A 16,734-nucleotide genomic window follows, 5' to 3' on the forward strand; every position below is an offset into this window, starting at 1 on the left:
AAAAAAAAAAAAAGGGAATTAAAAGCTTTTCTAGCCTCCCTTTAATCTATAGATTTGATAGAATTGCATAGTGGTGCAAGGCAAAACTTTAAGGCCATGAGATAAAGACACGTGAGGGCTGATGAGTCACTTGCTGTACTTCATAATGAATCTACCACAGAGAAAGGTGAAATCAAGGGGACTGGTGATGTTTCTGCAGGCGTGATATCAGTAAGATATAACACTGAAAGCCTTTTGAAAAAACACTCTAACCGATCAGATTTTATAGTTGCTAGGCTACGATATAAGCAAAACAGCAGTTTTTAAAGCGAATATAATTTAGTATGGGCAATTATATAGAACTACATCAAAAGGGGTCTAAAATCCTCACATTGTACTGTAAATTTCAACGCAATGAGCTCCAGTTATTCCAATTTATGTAAAAATTTAGTCCAAGGCAGCACAGTACTTGCAGTTGGCTTTAAGGATCACAATGGGAAGAGTTTTCTTGGAGTTTAGTAGACTGCAAGAGATTTATTCTGGACTTTCTAAATAAGAAAGACGTACAGAAAAATGTCAACAACTGGGTAATATAATTTAAAAGGATAATATGTTTTAGAACCCTTTTAAGGGGAAGATTCTCACTAGAGAATGCCTTTATTGGCAGTACTGTTGATTTAATAAACAGCCTCATAATGATGGAATATAAAAAATTACCTTTGCATTTAACTGCCAAATCTAGTCACTTTCGATTAATTTTATTTATTCTTAAAGTTAGTCCCACTCAAAACAAGTATGAAGCCTGAAGTGCAAGTGCTAGCCGATCTCACTTACCAAGTTATAAATGCCAAGCAGCAATGCTTCAATGCAACCGTTACTCTGCCTATCCCTGCTGGCAGTCAGGCGCAGGTAAACCCAGATCAACTCCGGCAAGAACTGCAAGGTGAATCTCTTGAGCCGAACTTCAGAACTACGATAAAGTTCAAAGAGCTGGTGACAAACAGGCTCCAGAAGCTGTGGAAAAAAAAAAAAAAAGAAAAAAGGCTAATGAATTACTATTAGGATTCCTTCAAAGGACTGAACACAACCAATGCAGAAGCTACACTATAGAGCCACTGCAGCAGCCAGTAAAGATGAAATTCCTGATGGCATTCAAGTGAATGAACCAAAATGATACCCATGTTCCTTCTAGGAAGTCTGTAAGGACAGATTTCAGGGGGAATTGTTATGCAGTAGGGGGAAGTGTGGCATTACTACAGTCAGAATGTTATTCTTGAGGTCTGCAACAGACAAATGGCTTCAACTATGTGCACCAGAAAATTGTAATGGTGTAGCTGCAAGGTTCAATAAAGTACAAAGGTTAAAGATTAGTAGCAGCTACTAATTAAAAGTCAGCAGATAGAGGTATGAATTTATTTCTTAGCTAGTTTTTTAGACACAAGCCTAACAAATATGCATTTGTTTAATACAATGCTAACTGACTTTTCATTTCTGAGATACCTTTCAGGTTTCACTGCAAGAATCTAAAAAGCCTTTATCAAACAAACAAAAATTAATATCAGAAAATCCTGTCATTAAGAGTCTCCAAGTCCAAGCTGTCCAAATCACAAAACTGATACAGAACCAAAAATAACAAAAAATGTGTGTCTCCTTCTTCTTATGACTAATGAAGTCCTTCATACCAGAGTTCAAAATCACTGGAAATTAATATTCAGAATGGAATTTTTGTGAGGTCGTTGACCAATAGCTAGCTACAAACACATTTTTTCCCCCCAGGTTGTGAGAAAGGGGATGTTTTGACTTAAGGAAAGTAACCATAGGGCTCAATCGCCAATCCATGCAACCTAAGTAGTCATACAGAAAAGTTACACATAATCTGAAAAATGAGGCAGGAATCTCAAATTAATCTTCTTTCTAACTAGTCATGACTTCTACTCCTTTCATATACACAAATGAAAATATTAAACATTAAAATATACGTATCATTCTTAGAGAAATAGAAGCCCTACAGTTTACTGATACTACAGTAAATAAAAAAATTAAATAAAATTAAATAAAAAAAAATAAAAAGCCCTACAGTTCACTGACAATAGCAATTGTACTCATGGGACAAAAAAGGCTTAATTAGGCAATACCTGGTACAGGGCTGAAGCCTAGAGAAGGTGTATATGATACCTCCTCCAGCATGCACTCTTATTTCCAGGACTTGCAGCTTATGACTTTTCAAAGCATTAGCTGCTTGTTTGAAGATAGTAATGCATTCTTCTTCCATTGATTTGTCTAATCATGAAATTCTCAGTATGCCAAATGCCCTGCAGAATTCACTGCCAGTGTTCAGCTATGCTGTATGAGCAAGTACTTCTGTGGTTTGCTGTGACCCATAATCTTGAAAACTTTGAGCAAATCCCTTGCTGTCAGCAGAGAAAGAGCGGTTTCTACAAGTGCTTAGCTTGAATGTCTGATAAGCGTGCAAGTCAATACAACTGTTGACTGTACAACTTTACACACATGTGCTGAGACTAGGATATTTTACTGCAGTGCATCACAGACACTAAATGTAAATTGGTCAGAATTTCTACCGAGATATCTGGCTTAAGATAGCATCCACTTTAAAGTGGTCAAGGAAATGTGAAAATATTTATTACTGTAATTTCTAACCAGAAATTTCTAACAGGATCCTGGTCAGTGAAGCATGCCATTTTTAAGCTGCTAATTACGTAAGCAGTAATATCACATCTATAAAATTAAACTTTGCTGTCAGTCAAATCTCTTCTTATACAAGGCTCCAGTATAAGTACCTTGTGTAACAAGGCTTCTGCTTGACAGCTTAGTTACGCTAGGCTAAAAGGATGTTTTTACAACAGAAGCAAAGAAAAACTCGCAAGAGAGGGAGGGAGGAAAGCTGGCACTCAGAACACTCATAGAATGGGAGGAGACCAGAAGTTTGGAACACACGGGCCTTTACAAGTAAAATGCTCAAAAATTATTTTTGATAATGAAGCTAGAAGCCAGTAAAGCTTCTCTTGGCAGAAAAAGCCCCAGCATTGTTGTATACAAAATAAAACAAGACACATTCAACTTCATAACTACACCAGCATTTCACAGATATAGCATTTTGTATGTTCAGAAGATGCACATATGAAGTAACAAACCCTTTTGTAATTAATATTTATTTTGTGCAAACTCCCATCTAAAAACAACATTAATTATCAAAACCATCTGTTACAGTAAGTGTCCAAATCCTCAGAGACAGAACCATATCCTCGGGTCATGAAAAGCCAAGCACATTTCAGACGTTCATATAATAAAAGGTGGTTAATATATAAGACAACCAAATGGATTTGTAGGTTTTCTTTAAAACAGAAAATACTGAACAACAGGCTAATGTACAGAGGAGGAAAAAAATCTAGACATCTCTAGGGAATAACAAATACAAGGACACCTGCAAGTAAAGAACAGGTACAAGAAGAGCTAAGCAAATATTAACAGAAACCTAAAAGATACAGCAGCATTATTATAAACAGTACTTCTACTACGTTAGAGATGTCAGGAGCCCAAGTTTTTTTCACTTGAAAACTGTGCAGGTCTAATTTAAGTCCTATTAAAGATAGTAAAAAAGAACCATATATTTTATCTGAAGAGATGATCAGACCCAACAGAGCAGTTATTGTGTTTATTCTACTTTCTTTCAAATGGAAGTTATGTAAAATTAGTCTTAGAAGAAATAGCACACTCCCCAGAAAGACACAGTAATACCTAGCCCCTGGTACTGCCTGCAAGTGCTCCCTCCTTTCTATCAGTTGTTCTTAGTTTCATAAAAAAGTTTAACAAGTGCTAATTACTTAGTTTAAAATCTGAAAGTTGTTTGCAGTAACTACTATAGTGCTTTGGTGTGTTCAGAGCTGTTTAACTCCACAAGAAAGAGCCACAAAGACACACAAAAAGCTTCTGTAGACATGGATACCACATTTTTTCCTGTCACACTATAGCATTATTTTCTTCTACCTAGAAAATTCATTATCTGGAAACACAAAACTCAACATTGTAATGAAGATCAAATGTCTCCTGCATCCCAGATATTTGGCTTTTCAGAGGACCAGTCTATTTGCTTCAATTCTCTGTAAATATTCAGAGGACACTGGATAAACAGAGGACATGAAGTTTGTGTACACAAATGAGCACACACTTTAATACCAAAGAACCTTCGTTTCAGCAGCAAACTAAGCAGCACAGCAATCAGTCGAAACATACATGTAACAAATCAACTATAACCATATCTTCTCAGACAAATTAATAAAAAGCTCTTTAACGCAATGCTTTAACATATATCTTAATTATATATACAACATATACAACAAATAAAAATGAAGTTTTCACCATCTTAGATGCAATAAATGACAGAGGTAGAATTTTCAAAGTTCATTTTTATACCTCACAGACATGCAGACTAGTCATGATTCAAGGAAGCCAGTTAACAGGTTTAAACCTTGTCATATTTTGCAAGGTTTGTCAAATCTGAAGACCTACACCATGGCTTGAAGCTAAATATAACCTACTATAAAATGCACAGCAATATTGGAAACTCTCATCTATTTAAAGTATTTAATCGTAGCAGAAAATATGAGTTCATTTTCAGCTTAAGTATAACGCAATGGACAAAACTAGTTACTCTTTGAGGATGGTTGGGTCTGAGAAGTGCGTCGGTCGGGCATTGCGAAGAGGATCTCATTTTGTTTCAGGACTGAGCTTTACAACATAAATCTAAATAGTTGCACACTCAGTATTTAAATTTTATTACTGCATTAATGGTGATTAAAAGTCCACAGAGCAGTTATGTCTACAACTATTAACCAACTCCAAAACAATTGTGAAACTACCAAAAAAGCCTCAGCACTTTACAAGTGTTTTACTTCAAAAGTAACAATATTATGCAGAGATTAATACATTAATTGAATAAATTGCTTATAAGTCAGGTCACTCTCTTTATCTAACTTTCTGGTCTAGTCATTATCGTCACTATGTTCTCGTCATCACCTTCACTCTACAAAGCAACTCAGGGAATTTCCAAGAAGTAGCCAATAAATGTATTCTAACTGGAAAGCACATCTGCTCTCTTCTTATAGGTGCACTGAAATTGATAGATAACTAACTGCCAAAAATTGAAGCATCTCAGTTGTTTGTTTTTTAAATATGCTAGTTCAATCTAAACTCAACAATCTTTATCTTATCAAGACAGAAGGATGCACACTAAAAATTCACTTCCCACTAAACAGCTGCCCCTTTCAGAAAATATAAAAAAACAGGGCAACTTTATGATTAGACTGTACTAAAAAATTACTTGCCCATCCTGTTTAAGATGCAAACACATTTTTATAATATTCTACTATATAAACTTTATCTTCATAAGCAATCAGTTACCCTTGTAACCAATAATGCCATATAAGGCATGCAAAAAAAACCCCAAAACATAAGAGTCAAACATTACCTTAGAATTGTCCAAAGCAAAGATGAATTTACTGTTATAGTATGGTTATAGTCCTCATACATTAAATAAATTAGGGGGAAATGCAATAAAGAAATACATGTTGCCTTAAAAAGCAAATCCTGAGGTAAGTCTTTGAGTTTGGTACTGCATATCTTATACCTGAGAACAGAATCAGACCTGAGCAGTTCCAAAGGGTCAAGGCTGACAAGGGTCAGTTTGCAGTAACACAAGATGACAGCCAGACTCTTAGGAAAACAAGCAGTTTGCAAATCTGTCTCTCTGCATAATATTCTTATTCTCTCTTGCAAAGCAATTTTAAAAATATATATAGAAGCATATAAACACACAAAAACATACATGTGCACATGCCAAAAGACAGACAACAAAAGCAATGGTGGCTTCTGTGCTGTAACAGCGACAGAGAAAAAGGTCATGATGCAAGCTGCTAGTTGCAAAACTGAAATGAAGTTCACTCCCGTGTGAAGTATTTTGTTGTCAGAAAGTTATGCAATCTCCTTCAAGCTCTACAAAGCATTCAATTCAAAAGCAGCTGAGTTATATCTACGAAAATATAAAGCTTCCTTGCTGCGCATGCTTCTAATTTATAAATATACAAGAGATCACAGAAGATAAAATGTTTCAAAGTAACAGATTTATCCAAAGCAGTTTACACAGCAGAGTGTTGTCTGGGTAATTTATCCAGAAGTTACATTTCACACACTTTTCCAAAATTCTCATGGCAGAAGCCAGGGTAATGGAAAGCTGAGTTTTACATTATTTGCAACATGAATTATGTATGGGAGGTAAGCTGGATTTTCGTTGTATATGTTTATATTTTGGAGCCCTGGTTCTGCTTTTGCTTACAACATTGTAAGCCACACAATGCTGGTATGAGTAAAGAGAACGTGTGGTTAAGCAAAAACAATATGTGGTTATTTTAACTGCTTATAGGGTTTGATAAAAATGATTTCATTTCCCACTGTAATAAGACAGTAGTGAATAGCACATTGGTCTTACTGAGCTTAACCCAAGGGAATACTTCGCCTCTATTGTGACTGAAAGCTGTTTTCTTGGGGGAGAAAAAACAGGTAGAGAAATACTCGAGAGCAACTTAGAAGATGCTTCCATTATCACTTCTAAATTATTCTAGTTTTAAATGTGAAGTTGTAAGATAAAGATATTCACAAAAATTCTTTACAAGGATCCTACCTCATTATTTGGGTCTTGAATCACTTTATAAAGAGCTGGTACCAGCGTTTTTTTTCGGTGCAATGTAGCTGCATAACTGGAAATTTGTGTTTCAGGTAACGCCTAAAGAAAGAAAGAAAAAAAGTTATTAGAAGTATTAAAGATCCCCGGGAAAGCACATCCCTACATGAAAAACAATCTTGAAGTAAGTTTTCAGAATTCATGCAGTACCAATGCTTCTGTTGGAATAGCATTTGAGGGCCTACAGCAACTATTAGGGCTAAATCCAAAAGCACTTTCAGATTTGCCTTTTTTAAAAAAGGTCATTTGCTCCATATCTTGCAGTGAGGATTCCCGTCTTTATTTGACATTCTTTACCAGGCACTTTTCAAGGTTAATTGATCAACTTACATTTTATTTAGGAGATGTAGATAATCTAAAATGAGTATGCACAGTCTCAAATGCCCTCAGGCATACATGTCTTTACATCATTGACTGCTCTACACATTTTTATTAACAGTCAGTAATTTAATTTTGTATATTGTCAACATGTGAGGAATAACTAATTCTTAACTAAAATAACAGATTAACTTCATTTCCATCATGAAATCCAGTTTTCCTCTTCACACATTATTCTGCACTTCATTCAACATAATTATGAACACTAAAACTCAAAAAGGTTTTCAGGTACTTCATGCTAAATAAAAACTGTATATTATAGAGAAAAGCTTAATTGGCCAACTCCAAACATCTCTACTATTTTTTAAATATAAATGTTGATGAATGCAAATTTTATCTAGAATTATCCACCTGCCAGTTACATTCTATCAACTTGTTTTACACTACAAGATATGCTTCAAGGTTACATTTGTGTAGCAGGCAGTACTAGAGATATGCACTGTATTTTATGTATTAATCACCTCCTCTAATGCATAAAGCCTGCAAAAGTCTGTGGAAAAAAAAAAGTGAATGACAGTTATATTGTGGCTTTATGACACATAATATTTTATCTCCAACAATTAGCATTTTAATGCAACTATTTGATATTTCAAATGATTCTTCTCGGCTCACCTTGAATTCTGACAGCCATTCTTCCACCACACCTCGTTCCGATCCCAGCATTTTCTTACTTCTTTTCCTTCTCTCTTACCTTTAGAGGACAGAGAACAAGAAGAAAAAAAAAAAGAAAAAAAAAGTTCTAGGAGCAAAACTTAAGTTTTGTAAAACCTACACCAACAAAAAGCTCTTAACAAACTTCCAATATATGTATGCAAACAATAGCAAAATCTGTATTTCTGACAAACAATCCCACTTTCTAGCCTTCTAAACGATTCTCTTCAGACCTTTGTAGTCAAAGGCACTGCACATTAATGGGGGAGGAGGAAAAAGGAGGATTCAGAGCTTCAGGCCAAACAGTACATTATTTAAGACAAACACATCATCCCATTCTTGCTCTCTTACCAAATATAGTACAAAGAAAAGACAAGTGGAACAAAGTAAAGAACATCATGGAAGAAACCATGTAATACATTGTAATGACAGTTCTGGATAGAGCTCAAAGTAAAGCAGTTTCATAAAACCAGTTATGGAAAATCATAACAACAGAATTTTACTCCTTAAAATTTGTCTTGGAGGCCTTTACAAAAAGAAATTGAAACAGTTACGAACAAAAGAGCTGAAAACATTAAGGTTAACTGCAAAAGAAGATACGTTATAATTTAGGTCAGGCATAATCTCTGTATCATGAAAGATGGAGAGAACTATTGCCTGTGTACATGTAACAAAATGATGACTTTGTTAGCTTAAATGCAACTTAGAATGAAAGTAATGAACTTTTTTAAACACTGTGTGTGTGCATTCCCAAACACACAGGTTAAAACCATTAGAGAGCTATACAGAGGCAGTTTTAATGCACACCGATGGAATTACTGACACACAAATATTTTAATAGGGTTTTGCACTCACCCTGTGCATTAAATAGCCTTCTTTCAACAGTTGTTTATGGTTCACAATAAAGAGATTGAGCTAAAGCTCTTACCCTGAGCATAAGCTGACTAAAAAAAAAAAAAATAATAATCATAAGGAGATTTAAGCTGTTAGGACTCAGATGGATTTAGCTTAGGCCTCTAAGCTACTGCAGACTTCTCACTGCCCCACACTGTTCGGCATGGGAGAGGACAGGGAGGGATGGACACAAAAACTAGCATTATTACGGTTATTTTCCCTGTTTACAATAATTTATTGTCTTATTGTCATGAGTTTTCCTCTGCTAGCCAATAGGTAAAAGAGTTGGCAAAACTTATTAAAGCTATTCAAAGATATCTGGCAACACATATTTTTTAGGTAAACTTCCACACAGGAAAATTCACAGAAAACTAGTTTTACATGTCTGTTTAGAAGTTGCCTTCCAACACCCCTCCAGAATGACATGAGTAGCAAAAGTGCCACTTACAAGCTCTAAACAAGTTCTTTACTATTTTTTCCTGAAAAAGTACAAATACCTACTATCTACTATTTCTTCCTCTGTTATTCTCCTTCAACACAGTCATTTTTTAAAAATTCTTTTAGTCTGGGTTATTGACAGGAGAGAAAAACTTCCACAAGAAGATGATAACAAAATGAAGACTATTACTATTATGTTTAACCACATAAACACTATGTTAACTTCTTAGAAGCATTTTCAAAAACATCCAAAGTGTTGCTCTTTGCCTTTTTTCTTTTAATAAAAATTGCAGGAAAAAAAAATCAGGCAAGATGATGTGAAAATATGAAAAGAAAAAAAAAAGTTGGGAAGCTGTAAGTTCAAGGTTACAAGATTTTGAACAGTACTAGATGCAGCACTTATTTCAGCAAACAAAAGTGAACAAAACTTTACAGACACAGGCTTCCAAAGACATCCTTTCCATTAGATATTGTAAGTTAGTGATCATCAGCCAATGGAACAAGACAGATGTAAGCTAGTTCAAAACATCACAGGACATGCTACAGCAGAAGTTCGTATTTACTTCTCCTTCCTGGAATAAATATCTGCAGCAAGTGCAACATTCATCTTTACCTCTCTTTAAAGAAGTCAGTTTTCTAAAGGAGGAAGAGGAGGAGGAATGCAGCAGTTTTTCAGCCTGGGATGCATCTGTCAAGGCTTCAAAAATTGCCACCTTTTCTGAAAGAAGAAAACAAAATGATGATCACAAAGTAAGGGGTAATATGATAAAGTTATGCTAAATGATAAATAATATATTAATATGATATTATAATAATACAATTATAGTAACCATTAAATAATACGATAGTAATGAGATAAAAGTTATGCTAACTGTGCAAGTATATAAGGTTTTAACTTTATAAACTGAAGTTTATTGAATTACTAAAAGCATATCTAGGCCCTCATGTTACAAAACAGTTGGCTATAAAAATGCCTCAACATTTTTAGAAGGGAGAAAGAAGGGAGACACTGGCTTCATGAAGTCCCAAAGCAAGCTTTGTCATCGATTTGGAAAAATCTTATGTATTAGTTTTGAACACTATTACAAAAATACTAGAAAGGAACAGTGAAGCACTATTTCTTAACAAAGAACAGTGAGGAAAAAAATGCAAGATGAATGAAAACAGTAATATTATATAAAAGTGCAAGCTGAATCCATATCGTGACTTTAGAGATCAGGTACCAAGAGGCTCCTCTTATCTCTATGCTAATTAGATACAGGTTAGCAGGAGGTACCATTCTTTTCATTCTAAACTACAACTGAAAGGTTTTAAAACAAAATGGCATATGCAAAATGATGCTCCTTATGAATTCTATAAAATCAACTAATTTGCAAAAAGAGCAATTTCTTGGAAGAATCATTAGGACGCTTTTGAATGAATACAATTCGTATCCTTTGACTCTTTCCCTAACAACCCTGACAGTAATTTTTTTTTTTAAGTATACAGACGTGATGCAGATGCTGATACAGATGTGACATACATTTCTGTATTATTTTCATTCTAAACAAAAAGACTCAGCAGAAACAGATCTGCACAGAGGGCAGAAACATGCTGTACCTATTTAGAATTTTTCATTCACTCATCTGCTCATCCATGAACAAAATCTGCAGGTTTTCTGGAATTAAATTTAAGGAGAAGATATTACTAAATCATTACATAACCTCATGATGCAGGGAGGGGAGGATCTGAACCATTCTACACACTGAATGCAGTAACTGTCCTTAAGCCCTAGGCAAAAACTCCCTGTTTCCCCCAGCACGATTACTTCAGCTTGGAAGATCCTGCTAAAATTTGGAAGCCAGCAGCTGCTCTCCTCCAATATTACGTAAGCCACCAAAAGACTATCAGCCCCATATGAAGTTGGCTACAGATAAATCTTTCAGGAGGGAATTAAGATCATGCTTTTTTATAAAAGACTCTTTACACAGCAATGATGAGCAGCACATATGAAGCAACAGCACAGCTCAATAGGATAGCATTCATGAAATGCACATTTTGCTTCACTGAGCACCAAATTGTATTGTGTATTTTAGGTAATAACATCTGCTCTTTGCCCTATAGCTCTAAAAGTTGACATAATGAGAACACTAAAGGAAATAACTTGCAAAAAAGTTATTGCAAAAATGCAGAAAATTCACAAGGCTATCAAGAATCACATGCATCAAGATGATCATTAGTTGTCTGATCTACAAAAGAGATCCGGAATGAGGAGAACACAAGTAAGGGAAATCAGTGCATATGAAGAACCAGCAATTCTCCCAAGTCAGGATTTAGTCTGGCATATCTGAAGAAACTGCACAGACTTCAAGAATGTCCTGGAGACATTCTTGCAAGAATGATTCAAAAATCTTTACAGCAAAGGTTAAAAAGGTTCCAATGTAAGGCAAAACCATCAAGTATCTTAATGACACAATATCTAGGCTACCTCAAAAATTCACTCCTAACCTTTGGAGCAGAAAGGTATGTTGCAAAGCACAGCAAATGGTTGCACATGCTAATCTTTGCAAAGTCTGTAAATAATCTTTGGCTGGTACACACCCAGGGAAAACACTTTTAATTGCAGCATTACACTTGATACATGCTGCTTAAATACTCCTATGAAAGTCTATTCAGCCTAACATGAAGTCCACTTACAGCTGTTTGTTAAATAAGTAAACTTACATAAAATTAGAGACTTAACCTGAGCTGGTATCAAAACTTGGGCACAATTTAATGTAACAGTTAAGTGCATATAACAACTAGCTAACATGAGAAAGGTGATGTCCCCCTTCCTTTCCAGTATCCCACATATTTCTGTCCCCATGCATCAGATCTTCAAGCAAGGTCTATTTAGGGTCCTTGATCCTCTCCCGCATTTCTCCAGACTAGATAAATATTCCTATAAGATTTGTTTTCTGCTGGTTTCTGAACTGGTTTCCAACGAGTCTGATAAGAACGTAGGGTGCAAGAGAGGGAACGCACAACTACATTTATCACTTCCAGTGCAAGTCAGCTACAGAGCCAAAGCCATAGCTGCTGCCTTGGCAAAAACACCACCTTGAAAACAACCACTAAAACACATACCTTTGTCCTTTAAGAACAAAATGGGATACAAAAACCACTACATACTATTTATTACATGTAATAAACTGAGGTTTTAACAGCTTTACTTTAAAATTGCAGGACATGAAAACAGAATAATTTTTGTGTGTTCTGTTTGTGTGACATACTCTCCAAAAATGCAAAAGATTAGAGAGCAGGGCATCGCACCACAGCCATCTTATGCTCATGCATCCCTGAAGAGAACACCATTTGTGTGACTGACCTCAGACGAATAAGAACACTGAATGCTGGAAGATCTACATATTTTCATTCAACAAAAACTCCACATCTGCCTTGTATGGTTGCTTATATAAATACAGCTAGTTTTTCCTGTCATTTTCATAACACTTTTGACACGTTATACATTGAAGACTAGTAATATGAATGGTACCCCAGAAGGAAAAGCCTCTTATACAGCAGGAGGTTGTGGTGAGGCAGGGGTCAATCTCTTCTCCAGAATAAATACTGAGAGGACAATGGGAAATGGCCTCGAGTTGTGCCAGGGGGCATGAGGGAGGCGGTTCAGGTTAGACATTAGGAAGAATTTTGACTTTTCAGCTTGAAAAGAGCAGTCAAGCGTTGGAACAGGCTGCCCAGGGATGCGGTGGAGTCACCGTCTCTGGCAGTGTTCAAGAAACGCTCGGATGAGGTGCTTAGGGACATGGTTTAGCAGCCACGGTGTTGAAGGGTTTACGATTGGACTTGATGATCTGGAAGGTATTTCCCAACCATAATGATTCTATGATTCTAAGAAAGGTGCCTGGCTTGCATACCATTTATAGAAGAATATAAACACAACCTTTGTATTCATCCAATGCTTCATTTACATTCTTCACGTAGCACTTTTTCAGATGTTAATGCTTGTATTGCCCATATGATTTGGGAAGGAGGTAGCTAAGGAGCTCTGCTGTCACAGAACTGAGCTAGCTCACACCTACTTGGGCTGGGATTACTCTACTAGTCCATTCATGTAGGCATAGCACAAAGCAACCCTTCCCTTCAAATTATCTGGACAGATCTTACAACTTGTAATACCAGGCAAGTTACCCAAGAGATGGGTTCACAGCACCGTAAACCCGCACTAACGGGATGTGTGAACACTTAATAAAAGCAGTGAGGGTCTTCGCTCGGGTGCCGGGGACTGCACCCACCTCAAGCCAGTCGGGGCCAGTGGGACTTTGCCACCAGCTGGAAGGCAGCAGGAACGCCACAGGAAACGGGATTCTCTAGCTCACCCACGCTGGGATTTCCACGTGAGCATCAGTAACATCTCCTGCTCACTCCCCTGCTTTGCCACGCACTAAACCAACCTTTGCAACATGCAGCGGCCTTAAGGGTGCGTCTCTAAATAAACTGGTTCAGCAGCATTGAATCCTGTGCAGATTTATTCAAAGCTAAAGTGGCTTCACCAAAAAGTATCAAGTTTCATTTCAAGACTGTTCGTGCCTCTTCCAAAGCAAAGAGAATGCAGGCAACAAGGCAGGCTTCTTATTTTTAAAAGTGCTGGATTTTTTTCTGCAGGTTCACAAGTTGTAATATTATGCAGTGGCCATAACAACTAAACAGTAATACAGTTATTAGTAACAGTAATAACTATACTCAATTATTTTGACATATAGACTGATTTCTAAGATTCCTTAAACTCTGCACAAACCAAAGTGATGAAGATGAACAGATAGACTACATTCACATTAAAATATGGAACAGAAAAGTTCTGGTTTGAAACACTGTCACTCGATGTTAAAATCAAATATAAAAACAATGACTGAAATGCTTCCAAAAAAGCACTTATAATAATAAAAAGCAAACACCCTAAGCTCAAGTTACATTTGGCACACAATCACAGAATTTATGAAAGAAGCTATTCAATCAGTAGTCTGAAATCTTCACTTTTAAAATCAAAGCTATGACATTCTGTTCCCTAAAGAAGAGACAGTCTCACACTTCTCCTGCCAATTAAAAACTGACATAATATACTGACATAGTATACAAATATACTGACAAAAATCAGCATGAACAGATGTACCCATTACCTGCATATTCTACCAACTTGCTCATCATAAATGCATTTTTATTTACCTGCCTGCATTTAAACCACTAACCCAAAACAATCTGTTGTTCCTGCAGCAAAAGTGACCCAAATAATCAGAGGCAACAGCACTCGCTATACCAAAATATCAAGCTATTACTATTGGGAAAGCAAAACTATTAATCATTGTTAACATCTAAAGACATCTAAAAAGATGACTATAGCACTTTTCTTAGATAAAAGAATTTTTTGCTGGCTTCAGAAGAAATGGGTGCAGTTACATAAAAGGGACGTGCATTTCAAGAACAATTCCATTTTTGCCATCATTATAGTAGACGTCACGATGCATATAATGTAATTGCGCTCTAGGTGCATGCTGAGTAACCAATATTTGACCTCCAAAGATACAGCAAAAATATCTTGCAATTATTATCTGTACAGAGGAGAAATTGGAAAGAGATGAGCAAAGTCTTAAGCTGCACGATCTCTCTCTAGTGCCACTTACTCAAGAGAACACTACCGAGAGCAGGCCTAAAACAACAGAAGACTCAATTATCGATACTGCTCATTGTTCCAGGCTACACATACAGATATGAGGAGCCTAATTCATTACTGAATAGGGACAGAAGTTTATTTAAAGGAAGATTTTTTTGATGCTACTTCTATAATCAAGAAACCATCTTCATTCTGAACTAAATCTACATTCAGTTCCCTTGATGCAGAAAGTCAATAGCTTCACAATGAGAATCGTGCCTTAACAGAATTAATAATCTGAGAAGAACACAAATAAAACAACATGGACCAGGTGGTTGGAAATACTTTTCACATGTTTGACTTTTCACTCACCTAAACAAGACTGTAATAAGCTCTGCAAAAGACACCTGGGCAACATGTTGTACATGTGACATAATAAATGCATATTAAAAAAAAAAAAAAAACACAACTTGAACTTCTTGCACTGTCTTTTATTCCTAAATGCAGAAGTGTAAATGAATGTATGGACAAAGACTGGACAATACATCCAACAACTTAATGACAACTTATTCTCATGAATATATTAGCAGCCAGAAAAGAAATGAAGACATTCACACAGAGGTAGTACAAAGCAATTCTGAAAATAAGGAATTAGAGCACACAAAAACAACAGTGTGATCTCATTTGAAATACTCGCCTAAGTTTGATTCAAGATAAAAACAACCCTTCAGTCACAAAAGTGAAAAAAAAAAAAGGAGTGAAACATAATAGATTTTTTTTTTAAATCAGAGATGGACTTTGCTGTGTTGATTTTGTAACAAGGCAGAAGTTTTAAAGACTAGTAACAGTATGTTGTTTCTCATGCTGCAAGAGTGGGATTCACTATCATAAAGTATCACAAAGGCAGTCACGAAGAGATTTTACATAAATATTGCAAATACTCATGTTACATAATTTATTTTTTAGAACAAGAAAACACTTTGTGGTATAAGCTAGCACTTAATTGATAGGCTTTAGGGGAACTCCTGCCCTAGTTGCTCAGGACATAGCTGTATACAACTTCATCCAGCTGCTGTCAGGTTGCATGGTGGACAGTATCATACAGCCATGGGTTTGGGAAAAGGTAGCAGCTCTTAGGCTAATCAGCCCCTAGCCTAATACAAAACTAGCCCAGACTGGCTGAGCTGCAAAACTGGGAACATTCAAGCCTCATGGAAATGGGCCCCATAATCTGATTACTTCTCGTACTTATTGAAAAGTACATATATTATTAAAACAAGCCTATCACAAATACCATTGTGCTTTCTTTATATCCTTCTACACAAATACAATTTTCTATATCAAGCACATTTAATATATACTTATATAGCCTATCTTCTTGATAAAGACATCAGAAATAAATTCAAAAGCTACTGCCAACAAATTAGCACAACTTGGCTTTAGAAATAACTACAGCCTGCCAGAATTGGTTGCAACAGCTCTGTAGCATGGGGAAAGAGATTTCTACAGGTGAAAGGACTGACGAGACAGAAAGAAATAAAATATTCCCTGGAGAACTACTAATTTAAATTATTAGCTTCTCTTTAATAGAAAGCAAGCCCTCTTCCAAATCCACTTTTTAGTTAATTTAATTGCAAGATAAAGCAGTAACATATTCCAAGTAAAAAAGTAAATGCTGAAGTGTTTAGGATTCAGCTTGCCAGTCTTAATTGACAATCTTCAGTCATGCAAAACACCTGGATAAGACACCATTATTTCCATTTCTGCTTTGACTTGTTAACTTTATTACTAGATCTAGGGCCAAAGAAAGCTATCTGGAAGTGATGGGATAAAGCAGTGAGGGCGAGGGCTACTGTCAATACTCTTGTAAATGTTCATGCTACCATACTTTGTTACAGTGAATCCTGTTTCTCATCAAAAAGGTCCCATCAGCTTCAGTTGCTGCCAGAAACAGGAGAGAGAAAAGATACTGTTCATTTCCTGTCCCAAAAAGCCTCCTCTGAATCTCTTGAGC

General features: G+C 36.1%; 1 protein-coding gene across 2 annotated transcripts in view; it reads right to left on the reverse strand.

The window, feature by feature from the left end:
• HYCC2 (hyccin PI4KA lipid kinase complex subunit 2) overlaps positions 1-16,734 on the reverse strand; it is a 48,801-nt gene that overhangs the window by 18,100 nt on the left and 13,967 nt on the right. Inside the window, exons 2-5 of one of the 2 annotated variants that reach the window (XM_088523739.1) lie at positions 9,708-9,812; positions 7,724-7,802; positions 6,674-6,775; positions 814-993 (exon numbers count right to left, since the gene is read on the reverse strand). In XM_088523739.1, coding sequence (XP_088379865.1) covers positions 814-993; positions 6,674-6,775; positions 7,724-7,774 — 333 coding nt within the window. In that variant the 5' untranslated portion in view covers positions 7,775-7,802; positions 9,708-9,812. Of the gene's footprint in view, positions 1-813; positions 994-6,673; positions 6,776-7,723; positions 7,803-8,617; positions 8,713-9,707; positions 9,813-16,734 lie in introns of those variants that run through there. The other variant, XM_088523740.1, reaches the window with a different exon arrangement.

This window comes from Tinamus guttatus, unplaced genomic scaffold, assembly GCF_059628265.1.
Source record: "Tinamus guttatus ecotype Peru unplaced genomic scaffold, ASM5962826v1 Tinamus_guttatus_pri_ptg000197l, whole genome shotgun sequence".
Classification (NCBI taxonomy): Eukaryota; Metazoa; Chordata; class Aves; order Tinamiformes; family Tinamidae; genus Tinamus; species Tinamus guttatus.